The 13,410-nt window shown below is 39.2% G+C and overlaps 1 protein-coding gene across 9 annotated transcripts in view; it reads left to right on the top strand.

Moving 5' to 3' along the window:
- The window catches only part of RYR2 (ryanodine receptor 2), a 762,307-nt gene that overhangs the window by 580,692 nt on the left and 168,205 nt on the right, over positions 1-13,410 (top strand). For all 9 annotated transcript variants that reach the window (XM_045437236.1, XM_045437235.1, XM_045437229.1 and 6 more), the window contains 6 exons: positions 1,522-1,599; positions 2,840-2,915; positions 5,746-5,869; positions 6,349-6,464; positions 9,621-9,685; positions 11,955-12,076. In XM_045437236.1, the coding sequence (XP_045293192.1) occupies positions 1,522-1,599; positions 2,840-2,915; positions 5,746-5,869; positions 6,349-6,464; positions 9,621-9,685; positions 11,955-12,076 (581 nt within the window). The remainder of the gene's footprint in view (positions 1-1,521; positions 1,600-2,839; positions 2,916-5,745; positions 5,870-6,348; positions 6,465-9,620; positions 9,686-11,954; positions 12,077-13,410) is intronic.

Raw genomic sequence — 13,410 nt, 5'->3', positions numbered from 1 at the left:
GTTCAGTCAAAACTAACCAATAGGTTGAGAATAGCCCATAAGTCCATTATTAATGGTAACATAACGTTAGCCTCTCTTTTCTAAAAACACAGACATGAGCTATAGTGTGCATTTTATTTTTATTTTTATTTTTTGGCTTATACGTGTCTAACAGGAGACTATACATATGAAATGTAATATAAATACATGCTAGAATATATTAAGATAGAGCTTTAGATTTAAAGCATGAACCATAGCTTATTTCTATTAAACACTGTTATATAACATATACATTGTGAGGAATGTATTGAGAGCTCAAGACAGTACATGAAATATTATGGTTGATGAGAAGATGTTTCGTTTTTTCAAAAGCCAAAATTCAGAAATTAAGTCTGATTGTTACTGGAGATAACTTTGTAAATCATTGACTACTGTATGGTGTTCTTTGGAAGAGTTGGTTGTATTTTATCTTCACATTTGGCCCATTGAGACATTCATAAATATTGCCCTCTTTGATTAATTACTGTTTGCATGAGGAAGAATAAATTTCACTGTAGCCGATTAGAGTCTGTAAGAAACTGAAGAATACAGCGAGTCTTTGACTAAGGTAATGTTTCAGAATCCTGGATACAGGGGCACCTGGGTGATTCAGTTGGTTGAGCTTCCAACTCTTTTTTTTTTTTTTTTTTGAGACAGAGAGAGACAGAGCATGAGTGGGGGAGGGGCAGAGAGAGGGGGAGACACAGAATCTGAAACAGGCTCCAGGCTCTGAGCTGTCAGCACAGAGCCCGACGCAGGGCTCGAACTCACAGACTGTGAGATCATGACCTGAGCTGAAGTCGGACGCTCAACCGACTGAGCCACTCGAGCGCCCCGAGCTTCCAACTCTTGATTTTGGCTCAGGTCATGATCTCACAGTTTGTGGGATCGAGCCCCATGTTGGGCTCCGTGCTGCCAGCATGGAACCTGCTTGGGATTCTCTCTCTTTCTTCCCATCTCCACTCATGTTTTCTGTCTCTCCAAATGAATAAGTAGGGGTACCTGGATGGTCAGTCGGGTAAGCATTTGACTTCAATTCTGGTCATGATGTTGCTGCTCATGGGTCAGGCTCTGTGCTGACAGCTCAGAGCCTGGAGCCCGCTTTGGATTCTTTGTCTCCCTGTCTCTTTCTTCCCCTCCCTGACTCTCACTCTGTCTCTCAAAAATAGATAAACATTACAACAAATGAACAAACAAACAGAAAGAAAAAAAAGAATCTTGGATCCATTGCACAATATGTTGAATTCTGATCATTAGTTTTTGGGAGGGGCAATTCCTGAAATGTTGGGATGTATTATTCAGTCATAAACTGAAATTATCAGATACCCAAATACAATTTAATTTATATGCTCGTGAAGTATGTACGTACAGATACTTGCCAGTTTCATCTGAGGAAACATTACGTTTGAAAGTTTACTTGTCCTGTATTTCTAAAATTTGTCTTAAGTCTCTCTCCCCTGGGTTTTTTAATTAGACTCTATCATTTTCACATAAATTATTTAGGTTTCTGTTGATGCGGCGCATGGTTATAGCCCCCGAGCCATTGATATGAGCAATGTCACACTGTCCAGAGACCTGCACGTAAGTATTACTTTTTTAAAGTATTCTGAAAATTCCATTTTTAAAAAGCATATTGTAACACTTTCCTGCATACATTTCTCTTCATGAACTGCTTGAATATGTTGATCATATAAAGGGTCCATGGAATTTATAGATTATGGACCCTAGCTTTTTAATGCTCTGAAAGTTGATACAACTTTTTCTAGGATGCGTCTTCCAGATAACATATTTTCCTTAGAGATAATGTGCATTAAAAAAATCCTACTATAATTGAATAGCTATGAGTGAGAAGAGAATAAATCAGGAATTAGAAATGCTCTGCTCAAGGGTAACTTCAGTTACCCAGTAAAGAATATGAAATTTAAGTCATTTATCCAGGGAAACGGGTAGCATTTTGCCTGCTGCATCCATAGTTGTATCAGTTCACCTTTGTGCCTAAGGAATGTACTTTGAAATGGCTGATTGGAGTAAACGAAAATTTGTTGCCTTGGAACAGAAATTGATAGGTCAGTATCCTGATCAAACAGCGATATTGGCATTATTAGTATTATTCCACGAGAAATAAATTTATAAAGACAAACCCTATGTAGTAGGTCATGTCAGTTATGTTAAATTGTTTGACTTGCCCGTTGTCTTTGCTCCCGTATGGATGCCTTAAGAATGAGATAGTAGTAATCTTGAAACTCAAAAGGGAAAAGAAGAGAATCTTAGAGGCAATCTTACCAAAAAGCTAACGGCCACAAAAAGGTTAATGTGGTTTGTCTAAGTCTCTCCCTGAGTGTGGGGCAGGCATTGAATCTAGACTTTCCATCTAAGCTTCTTTGCATTCATTGTTTAATAAGATTTAGATTGCCTTTTAAGGCTTTGGAAATTGCAGTAAGAACCTGCAAATAAATAGATTTTTTTTTGTTAAAGTCCATAGCTAATCTGAAGTTTCATTATTGAATTAATAAAACCTTTGTCTTTAGACATTACAAATAACTAGACAAAAACCATTACAAATAACAATAATCATTCCCATCAAATCATCTCTGCTGTTTACTACCACACAATTTCACAGATTGTTTCTGGGTTTCACATGTTGAATCTGGGTTTCAGATTCCAAGTAAGATCATTGTGTTTGATAATCTTGAGATAGTTTAGCCTGGACACGCTATGATTTATTAATTTAAAGCATGTTTTGATATTACCTATTGGCAAGTGAGGTCTTTTTCTACCCATTAAATTATAACTTATTTTCTAAATGTTTCATTCACTTAAGGCTATGGCAGAAATGATGGCTGAAAACTACCATAATATATGGGCAAAGAAAAAGAAAATGGAGCTGGAGTCCAAAGGTAATGTTTTCCAAAAATCCTGATTAAAAAACAGAGTGCATCTCTGTGAATATATGGTATGGATAAAACCATCTTTTTAAAAAATTTTTTTTTCAACGTTTATTTATTTTTGGGACAGAGAGAGACAGAGCATGACCGGGGGAGGGGCAGAGAGAGAGGGAGACACAGAATCGGAAACAGGCTCCAGGCTCTGAGCCATCAGCCCAGAGCCCGACGCGGGGCTCAAACTCACAGACCGCGAGATCGTGACCTGGCTAAGTCGGACGCTTAACCGACTGCGCCACCCAGGCGCCCCAAAACCATCTTTTTAAAATAAGAGCTTATTACACCTTTATTTTCTTAGAATGGTTCAGATGCACCTATAACAGTTGCAGGGTGGAAATTTTATAATTTCCTGACTGTGAGTGTACATTTCTTCATGTCTGGGAATTCCTACGACTCTCTTACCCATTTTAGCATGTAGATATCGATATGCCTCATCCAAACATTCGAGGTGTTCTGTGAATTCCTTACACTTCTCCCCCTGACTTCTATCCCTAACTTAAATATTTCTCTCATGTCATCCCTTCCCCTTTTCCATCTCAACCCCTCTGCTTTGTCCAGTCTAGTTATGTTCTTATCTCTTACATGCTTTTGCTTGGTCTTTGCTGCTGTTATTCTTAAATACTAAAATGACATAATATTCTCGTAGTTGTTTCTCAGATGTTCTCTTAACTTATTTGCATGATTTCTGCAATTTGATGCATCCTACATGGATGGGTGATCTCTTTCATTGTTATTTATTCACTCCTGGTCTATAAACATACTGGTGTGTGTGTGTGTGTGTGTGTGTGTGTGTGTGTGTGTGTGTGTGTATGTGTATGTGTGGGGGGAGGGCAGAAGGGAGAGAGGGAGGGAGGGAGAAACACCAGGAGTGAAGTATAGGAAGTAAGGAACAAGGGAACAACTATAAACAGAAAGTCATTTAGAGTCATACACCTAGACACCTAAAAGCTGCATACCTCAGTTTCTACCCCATCCTGGGCTCGTTATTTTCTCTCCCTCCCATAATAACCTATTGGTGTCTGCCCCCCAAATCATTGTGGTTGCCAAATTAGTATATTTACTAGGAATAAAGGACTAAATGCAAAAACAGCAGATGATAGCAGGATGATCAAATTAGACTTTGATCTACACATTTTTTTCATAAAACATCTCCACAGATCTCTGCTGATGGTAGAAGTCAAATTTGATCCTTGTGTGCTTAATAACGTATTCTGTATCCTTCTTGCTTTTCACAAAATACCGGTTTCTGTTGTCTTCTGATTATTCTGTATTATACTTGATACTATGAGTACTAAAGTATAAAATGACTGATGGCTCCTTAAAATGCTTAGCATTTGTTGGCTTTGTAGCTGTGGTCTGTCCCTTTGCATTTATGATCGTATAGTGTCACCTAATGGTCAGAAAGCTCAGTGCGTGATCACATTTTTGTAGATGGCGCTCTCAGTCCAGGCAAACTCCAGGCAGACATGGCATTTTCTCCTTTGCCTTTTTGTTTGCTTTTTTTGTGTGTAGGGCAAATTCAGTAGGATTGTTTTAGTAGCTCCCGGCCACATCATGTTGGACACTGATATTATAGGCTCTATGTTGCACCAACGTTCAAACCAAATATTAATTTTTAAGTTTTTTTTTTCTGGAATTTCCATAGTAGTTGCGTTTCAGGGAATTTCAGGATTCCGTTCCAAATATATTCCCATACGTGTCTTATAAGGTTGCAATCTGGGGTACACCATGCTAGTCACACTGATGCTGATCATGAGATCTCTACATCTGGAATTACCAGGGCATTTCCTGAAACTTTTATAACTTTTACAAAAATTTTTACAAAATCTCTACTTTTATTAATACTTTGTTTATTATTAGTTTTTTAAAATTTAAATGTTTTCTAGAATTTTTAAATCTAGAAGGTTACTCTTTGATATTTTTCACCAAAATAGGTTAACCGGAAACCTAGATGCCTGCCACAATTTTTAGTCAGTCACATACGTATGTTACTCTTATGAGATGTTGAAGAGAGAGCAGCTTTGAACTTAGCAACCCAAGTATGGGTTTTGCATAGAATATATGGCTGTAAAGTACTGTTTGATCTGGGAGGCTTACTAAAAATTCCATATTTAAGACACTTTTTTTCTCCTCTCTCTGTGAAGTGGCAAGTGAAGCTTAGCTCTTATAATTGCCTTATAATTTCACTAGCTCGAGCTGTGCAAGTTTTAGTGTGTATTTACATGCTCCACATCCGGAGTTCATTTGCATGGAGAGGGTAACACGGCTTCTTCTCCCTTCTTCTGTGATTGCAGGTGTCATCAGCCCTGGATGTCACAAATGTCTACGTGTCCCTGTGTTTTTTTGTTTGTTTTTAATGTGTGTGTGTGTTTTTTTAATATGAGAGGGATAGAACGCATGAGCAGGGGAGGGGCAGAGAGAGAATCCCAAGCAGGCTCCATGCCTAGTGTGGAGCCTGACGTGGGGCTCAGTCCCATGACCCTGGGATCGTGACCTGAGCTGAAATCTAGAGTTGGATGCTCAACCAACTGAAGCACCCAGGTGCCCCATGAACTGCGTCTTAGAAGACATATATGCACAGTGTTTCTTTGAACAAGTTTGCTAAATTAATTGGAACATAAAAGGTGTTGGAGAGTCAAGAGCCACATATGACTTATGTATACTCCATGTATAACTAGAAGATACCAGAAGTTCTGTAGTGTGGTCCTATTATGCACGTCACTCTGTCATATTTCAGATTATTTGTTCATCGCGATGCTGTGTTCTTGTCTTGACATGCTCTTAGGAGGTGGAAACCATCCCCTGCTGGTACCCTATGATACACTGACAGCCAAAGAGAAAGCCAAGGATAGGGAAAAAGCACAGGACATCCTCAAGTTCTTACAGATCAATGGATATGCTGTATCCAGGTAAAAGCACACGTACCAGTATATACCCTTGTTATAAAGACTGACCGTTTAAATATCCCCATCATATTTAATGTTGCAAATGATTCAGGACCCGTTTAAATCTTAGTGCTACTATTTAGTATGTTCAGAATAAACACATCAGAAACATAAATGCCCTTGACTGTTTACCACCTACCTGATTCCTTTCACTACTTAGGTTAAATCCCATCCATCATTTAGGCAAAAATTGGGGGCAGAAATGACCCACTGTTTCTCTAAAGTGAGTCTTTTTTTTTTGCATAGTAATAGAGTGACTCACTACAGTTTTATATCATATGCAAAGTATTCCTTATAAATTAAATCTCACTTTTGCCTGTAGCTACAAGAATATTAGGTAATGTTCCATATTTGTATATACCATTTATACTTTTTAAGCAAAATTTTACCTTCCAGTAGTCTGTGTAGAAACTGGTTTCCATGTTTCACTTTTGCTGCTCTAGGGGATTCAAGGACCTGGAATTGGACACACCTTCCATTGAGAAACGATTTGCCTATAGTTTCCTTCAGCAACTCATTCGCTATGTGGATGAAGCCCATCAGTATATCCTGGAGTTTGGTAGGTACCTACATCAGGGTGTAGAACAGCACAGTCTCCTGGGCTGTTTATGGTCTGTTCCCTGGTGGTATAAACACTTTCTATCCAACCTAGTACTAAACAGAATCTAGCAGTCAGTAGGCAAACACATTTTTAGGGATGGCATAATTTACAGAACTTAAAAAAAAAACCAAACCCATCATTCTTTTCTCCTTACAATGTTTATTGGCATTGATTTTTTATTTTGAAAGACACATTGGATGGATATCCCAATTTAAGGTACAGTTAAATCTTCCCTTTTGAAATTAATTGCCATGCTCTTGAAAAAATGGAAACTCTGTGCATCCCCAAACTTTCCAGGCAATGTGAAGCCCTCAAGTTTATCCTGTGTAGGGATACACATTTATAGTAGAATATCTGCAATGCAGAACACTTTACTTAGGGTCTTGTTAGAGTAAAATGAAAGACCTCCTCCCCCCATGTGGCCCACCAAGTATGAAAAGAATTCCTTGTTTTAACTCTTAGATTCAGATTTTCAAGACAGCCTCCTCTCACTTCTGTTATTTCATGATTGTCCTGAGTACCATTGACTTGAAATTCAAGTTGTTAGTTACCCAGCTTCATGTCGGGTCGTCTTCCAGCCACCAGTTGGTATTAAGATAGAAGGAAGTGGAATCTGGCCCCTTTGGAAGAACAGAGTGTTCTGGTGATTATCTTTTCAATTTCTTTTTCATGCTTTTTTTTTTTCTGTTTTTATTTTTGTTTTTTAATCCTCATTCTTTCTCCTTTTCAGTCCTTTTCCCCCAGCCCATCATCCTCGCCTTAGCAGTAAACACATCCTCAACAAACCCAACCTGACGAAGGAGTCTTCTTTGCTACTGTTTTCTTAGAATTTAGGACTTAGTTTTTGGCACAGTGTCAGATTAAAGTTCATAGAAATTTGAGCTCTGGAATTTGCTTGTTCCTGGTCTCCCATATCCCAAATGCGATTAAAGATTTTCCAGTTGAGTGTCCTTCTCTTAAAGAACTTCCCCTCTCAATCTGTTCTTTATCTGCAGTGTGGATGCTGTGCCCTGGCACTCTTCTTCACTACCTTTTTTCACAAAAGCCAACTGTGCAAACTAATTTACAGTATGTAATCTTTTTGTAGGTCCTGCAATGATTTTTTTTTAATTTTTTAATGATTTTTTTAATATGATTTATGAATCATTCTGAAAAGTAGCCACATTAGTCTCAGTTAATGAAATTTGATCCAAAAAACAAAAATGAAGCTATGGTGAATTTTAAAGCTCTTATGCACGCAAATTAAATATTGAAATTTCTCAGGCACATTTAAGTGTATCTGAGATGAGTGGCAACTCAAGTTTACTCTTCTTTTTGGCAAGAGAGAAGAGAGAAAGCAAAATCAAGGGATTAAGGAAAAAAAAAACTTTTTAAGCTCGACATGGATAACAGAAAGAGAAATTCGAAGGGAAAATTTTGTTTGGGTTTTCTTCCCACTGTGTTCAAGTTTCTGAAAAAAGAAGTGTTTGTGCAGAGGGAGTATTAAGAACCTTACTTTAAATTCACCTAGTTAGGGTACTTCTTTATTTCCACAGGATAAAGGGTGTGGGCAGAAAGTGAGGCTAGATCCATAGAAAGCCCAAGAAATTAAGGTGTTGTTTTACTCAAGAAATGAAGGAGCCGAGGTCACAGGCTCCTTTTTCAGATGGCTGTGACACAGAAAATGCAAGAATTCTGTTAGAGGAGCAGAGTTGGGACCCTTTACATTTATTTTAATTGCCAGTTTTCATTGTCACTGCAAGGAAAACTTCTAGATGTCTTCTTTTGTCTTTAAATTTACTGCCTTTGCAACACATTGGAGGCTAATGGCCGTAGTAAGAATATGCATATGCCTTTTTCTGATTTTTGTATTCCATCTAGACCACAGTTCTCTCCATCAGCATTTTGCACAGAGACATTTTTGTTAAAATGTGTAATGTAAATGCATAATGTAAAAAGGGAAGATACTTCCAATTTAATTCCTTGAACTGTTAACGTATTTTGTGATGTGCAGAATTCCGTCTAGACGTAGCTTGTATGGGAAAGTCTCGTACGTGGATCCAGCCACTTGGCACAATATTCTTGAGAGAGATTTAATGTAAAAGTGATGCCTGCAAGTGTACGAAAGCCGTACTTTTCTTTTACTCATTCGCTGGAAAGAGCATTGTTCTGATATTACAAAACATTACCTCAATTTCCTAAAAGTCATCCCAAACTTAATGTTTCAGATTTTACAAAATCTGTCTCAAATTGCTTTTATTTCTATTTGCAAAAGAACTTTTTTCAAGCAACAGTCAGTTTGCTTCGTACACAATAAGAAATCTCTGCTTTACAAATGTTACTAAAACTGTATATCCCGTTGTGGATAGATTTTGCTCTCCCGTGTGTCTGCATATCATCCTGGTTATTAGAGTTGATGTCACCTCCTGTGGATGCGTGAAGGAGGCACAGAAGGGCCACTTCAAAGCCCAGTGCATTCGGTCGATCAGTTCTTAACCTTTTGAACCATGGGGAAAACTCTGGTGTCTTTGCTTTGCTCATGGAAATTATCTTGTGACATAAGTGAAACTTCTTTACTCCTGAGCAGAATGTTAATTTGCCAACCGAATATTACGGTCTTGGTCCTCCCGCTCATCCCAGGCTGGCTTCCTGCAATTTTTCACTTGGCATATTAATATTGTAACTTCTAGTCCCAGCAAGAAGCAACTATTTTTATTAGAGGCTCACCAATCTAACAATCTAACCAATTTTTGTTTACTGAGTTTATACTCACTGTTGTCATCCCTGGCGAGCTTCTTTCTTACTGAAAGAAGATGCGGGGTTTTTATGTGACTCTATTCCACTTTTCCCACTACGTGTCAAGAAGCTTGTAAAGCTACGCCAGCGTGTGTGGGGGCTGTCCTCGATAGATTTTTTTTATTACGATTTGGGTACTTTTGAAAATCCCTTTTAAAAAATTGTCATACTGCTGAATGAAGTTAGCCTTGATATTTTGGATGGGTTTCTATGTTCGCTTTCCTGGGATAACAGTTCAGCGATGTTATACTTGTGTGTTCTACATGTTGCTTTTTGGGTGGAAGATCTTGTAATGTTTCAAGTAAACAAAACATGTTCAACAACTCTTCGTTTCTACAGATGGTGGCAGCAGAAGCAAGGCGGAACATTTTCCTTACGAGCAAGAAATCAAGTTCTTTGCTAAAGTACAGTATACACTCCATCTTGTTTTTCACTCCATGTGTTTGTCGACCGAATATACCCTTTAGATCTTTGCCTCTTTACGGAGCGTACTGGTCTACCAGTGTGAGTTCTACTACAAGTAAATATTTTGTGGCACAGGAATAAGTGCATGAGTCATGTAGGATGAATTTGCGCCCAGAATACTCGGTCTTATTTTCACTCCCTGCTCTTCCTGCCGTAATTCACAAATCACTTCAATCTGTAGGAATCAAAGTTCTCCTTACTGGGCTTTATCAAATGACAAAGAGGAAAAATAATCTGCTTCTTCAGTTTGGTTGTTAGGATTTAAAAATGTACGAGCATTTCTTTTATAAAGGGGAAAAGAATTCATTTATAAATTATAAATTCAGGAAGTTGTACATGATAAGAAGCTTTACTGTGTCAGCTTTATTGTGGGACCCTCGTCCTACTCGTTTACAGCGAGGAAGCTGAGGGTCAGAGAGGGTGAATTGTTTACATGTAAAGTCTACCCAAATATCGCTCTTCATTCCATTTAATACGAATTTATCAAGAGTTTGCCCTAGGCCGCGAACATTCATGACTTCCTTTCAGCCAGTCAGGAACATTCATGACTTCCTTTCAGACAGACTTCCTGTCTCCAGTCAGGAGACAAAGTGTTGCAGATTCTCCTCATTGGGTCCATTCACTGGCATAGCATGTGCTGCGTGTGTCCAGTCTCTGTCAGGTGTTAGACTACGTCCCGGGGATTCCTGTCGCGAAGACAGAATATGCCCTTGGGAAGCTTTCCTGTTCAAACGATGTTGCACTTGGCCTGAGGATGTAATGCTTTCTGTCAATTTATTTTCGAAGTCTTTGCATTTGCTGGTTCCTAGAGATCATTTGCAAAATGGCGTGTTGTTTTGATTGATTCATATTTGGCCTCTTTTATATGTTTTCAGATTTGTGCCCTTTAGTGTAAGGGAGATTTCTCTTGTCTTTTCTTTCCACTCAGTATAGCACTCAAAATCCGTATCAAGCATCCCAAGTTTATCCTGGGATGCATATTGTTAGTTATCTATCATACTGCATTGTAATCCCCCCCTCGATAGCCAATTATTACAAATGCTGTATCCATGGCCTCTAATCATACATTTAAAATACATTCTTGTATTGTCCTGTTTACCCCTAGTGATTTTGTTTGTAGACGCCTAATGTGGTTTAATTTCCTCTGAGTCTGTAATCCATTCATTCACATATTTATTGAGTAGCTATTATGTGCCAATCAAAATCCAGGCAATGTCACAACTTTCAAGGAAGATCACAAAAAATTTGTATGTTGCTGTTATATATAAATATGCCATATACCACATTGTAGGAAAAATGTAGTTCTAACTTGAGTCTAAATACTGATAATGCCAGTTATTTTTTTTTCATTTATTTAACAAATATTTATCTAGCGCTTGCTGTAGGTCCCATAAAGTCCTAAGTACTGGTGACCCAGGGGTAAACAAAGCAGAGCAAAGAGTTGTTCTGGAAGCCAGGAGAGCACAGTAATGGGAAACAGACCCAGAAATGTGTATTGTTCTTGTGTATTTTATCGACTCTTATGGAGAAAGACTAATTCAGAATCACACGTATTAAATGCAAAATTGCAAATGATGTTCTAAGAACAGAGAATATGGGGATTTTACCTAGTTGAGGAGATCAGTGGACAGTTATCTGATGAAGCACTGAGCTGAGGTCTGCAGGAAGAGTGGAGTGGACGGGTTACGGGGTGTGGGAAGAGCATTTCAGACATAGGGAATGGCATGTGCAGAGCCTTGTGATGTGAGCACACAGGGCAAAGAAGAGGAATTCGCCAAAGGGCAGCAGGATTAGCATGCGGGAAAGGCCAGGCGGCTCTGAGAGAGGCCAGGTGAGAACCCTGTGGAGGTAGGTAAGTGGCAGTGTGACTTTGAGTAGGTCACTCACTTTCTGCACCTCAGTTTAATGCCTGTAAAACGGATGATGACGCTTGCCACACAGAGTAGTTACTAGGAGCAGTGAATTGACAGTGTAGAGTTGCAATTCTCACACACACACATGCACGCACGTGTGCACACACACACACCCTCCAACCCCCCCCCCCCCGGGACTAGAGATAGCAGGGTAAGGTTTGAGAGAGGCATACTCTAAAATCGTGCCAACTGGCAGAGCTATGGATACTGGGGGACCTGCTGCAGGTGGACGGAAGTCTGGCTGCCCCAGAGTCTCCGTCCACCATGTAGATCTGTTTTCTTTCCTTTCTTTCAGGTTGTGCTTCCTTTAATTGATCAGTATTTCAAAAACCATCGTTTATACTTCTTATCTGCAGCAAGCAGACCCCTCTGTTCTGGAGGACATGCGTCAAACAAGGAGAAAGAAATGGTGACAAGGTAAAGAGCTACACAAAACAAAGACTGTTGTTGAGCGAAGTGTATTTGCATTTGAGGAAGAGCATCTGGGGACCTTGAGGTGGGAGCATGCAGTGTCTACCCGGCTTCCCTGACCCTTGGCCCCTTGGGATCAAACACGGAGGAGGATGCTCTCTACAAGTTAATACATGTGTTCTAAACGTTGAGTTTTCTTCCATTTTGCTGCTAAATATAATGCTGAATACAAGGAATAAGACCCCCATCACAGAATCCACAGTCATCACCGCATTAGTATTCGTGATACATGGTGCTTTTTCTAAAATTTTTCTTAACGTTTATTCATTCTTGTTAGAGAGCGTGAGTAGGGGAGGGGCAGAGAGAGGGAGACACAGAATCCGAACCAGGCTCCAGGCTCTGAGCTGTCAGCACAGAGCCCCATGTGGGGCTCAAACCCACAGAACCATGAAATCACGACCTAAGCCGAAATCAGACACTTAACCAACTGAGCCACCCAGGTGCCCCAATAAATGGTGCTTTTAACATTACTTCCTCTAAAATTTCTGAGTCCACTATATTTGCCACAATTTTGAAAAATAAAGGAGTTTTTCTGGAGGGCAAAATCCCACTTACAGAAATCAAATTTTTCAACGTTTGTGTGTAAATCATGACCTATCTTGGAAGAAAATGACGTAAAAATATGTACCTTTCTGAAGATTTGCACCACTCAAGTTGGCAATTTAGCAATGCTTTCTCATTTCTGTTTAAACCCAAGTATTCCTCATAGATTTATTTGTGATTCTGCTGGGTATTTCAAGTCTGATTTTTCAAAATATGCCAAAATTTAGTACATATGTGATCGATTACAGAGCAAATCTATTTCTGTATTATCAAATTACACAGGAGTCCATACCAAGCTTTTAGATTGTATTTGAAAGAAGTTTCTATAAAAATGAGTAACCGAGATAAAGCAGGCTACAAGCTTTCCTTGGACTTGACTTTAATGATATGTGATGTCATGTGATGTCAGATTGCAACCGCGTTAAAAATGGCCCCAAACTTCTTCAAATAATAGTCTTCCTGTGAAGTTGGTATAACCGATTATAATTAAAGTAACAGAGAATCCATCCGGTGACGCACTTTGTTTCCACCACCTTTGTTACCAGAAAAAAGGGGGTGAGGGGCTACTTTCCAAGGTATGAATCTCCTCCTGACTTTGGAGTGGTCTTCTTTCCGCTTTCCCTGGGAAAGAGAGGCCTGGCTCTCTGCATTTCACTAGTGCCCTAATCGCTTCACCGGCCCACCATCCCCGGTGGCTGGAAAATGCCAAGGCATCAAGTTACCTTTCAATACCAGAG

The sequence above is a fragment of the Leopardus geoffroyi genome, chromosome D2, assembly GCF_018350155.1.
Source record: "Leopardus geoffroyi isolate Oge1 chromosome D2, O.geoffroyi_Oge1_pat1.0, whole genome shotgun sequence".
Classification (NCBI taxonomy): Eukaryota; Metazoa; Chordata; class Mammalia; order Carnivora; family Felidae; genus Leopardus; species Leopardus geoffroyi.
The sequence above is the reverse complement of the archived record's forward strand: the minus strand, read 5'-3'. Positions and strand labels throughout refer to the sequence as shown.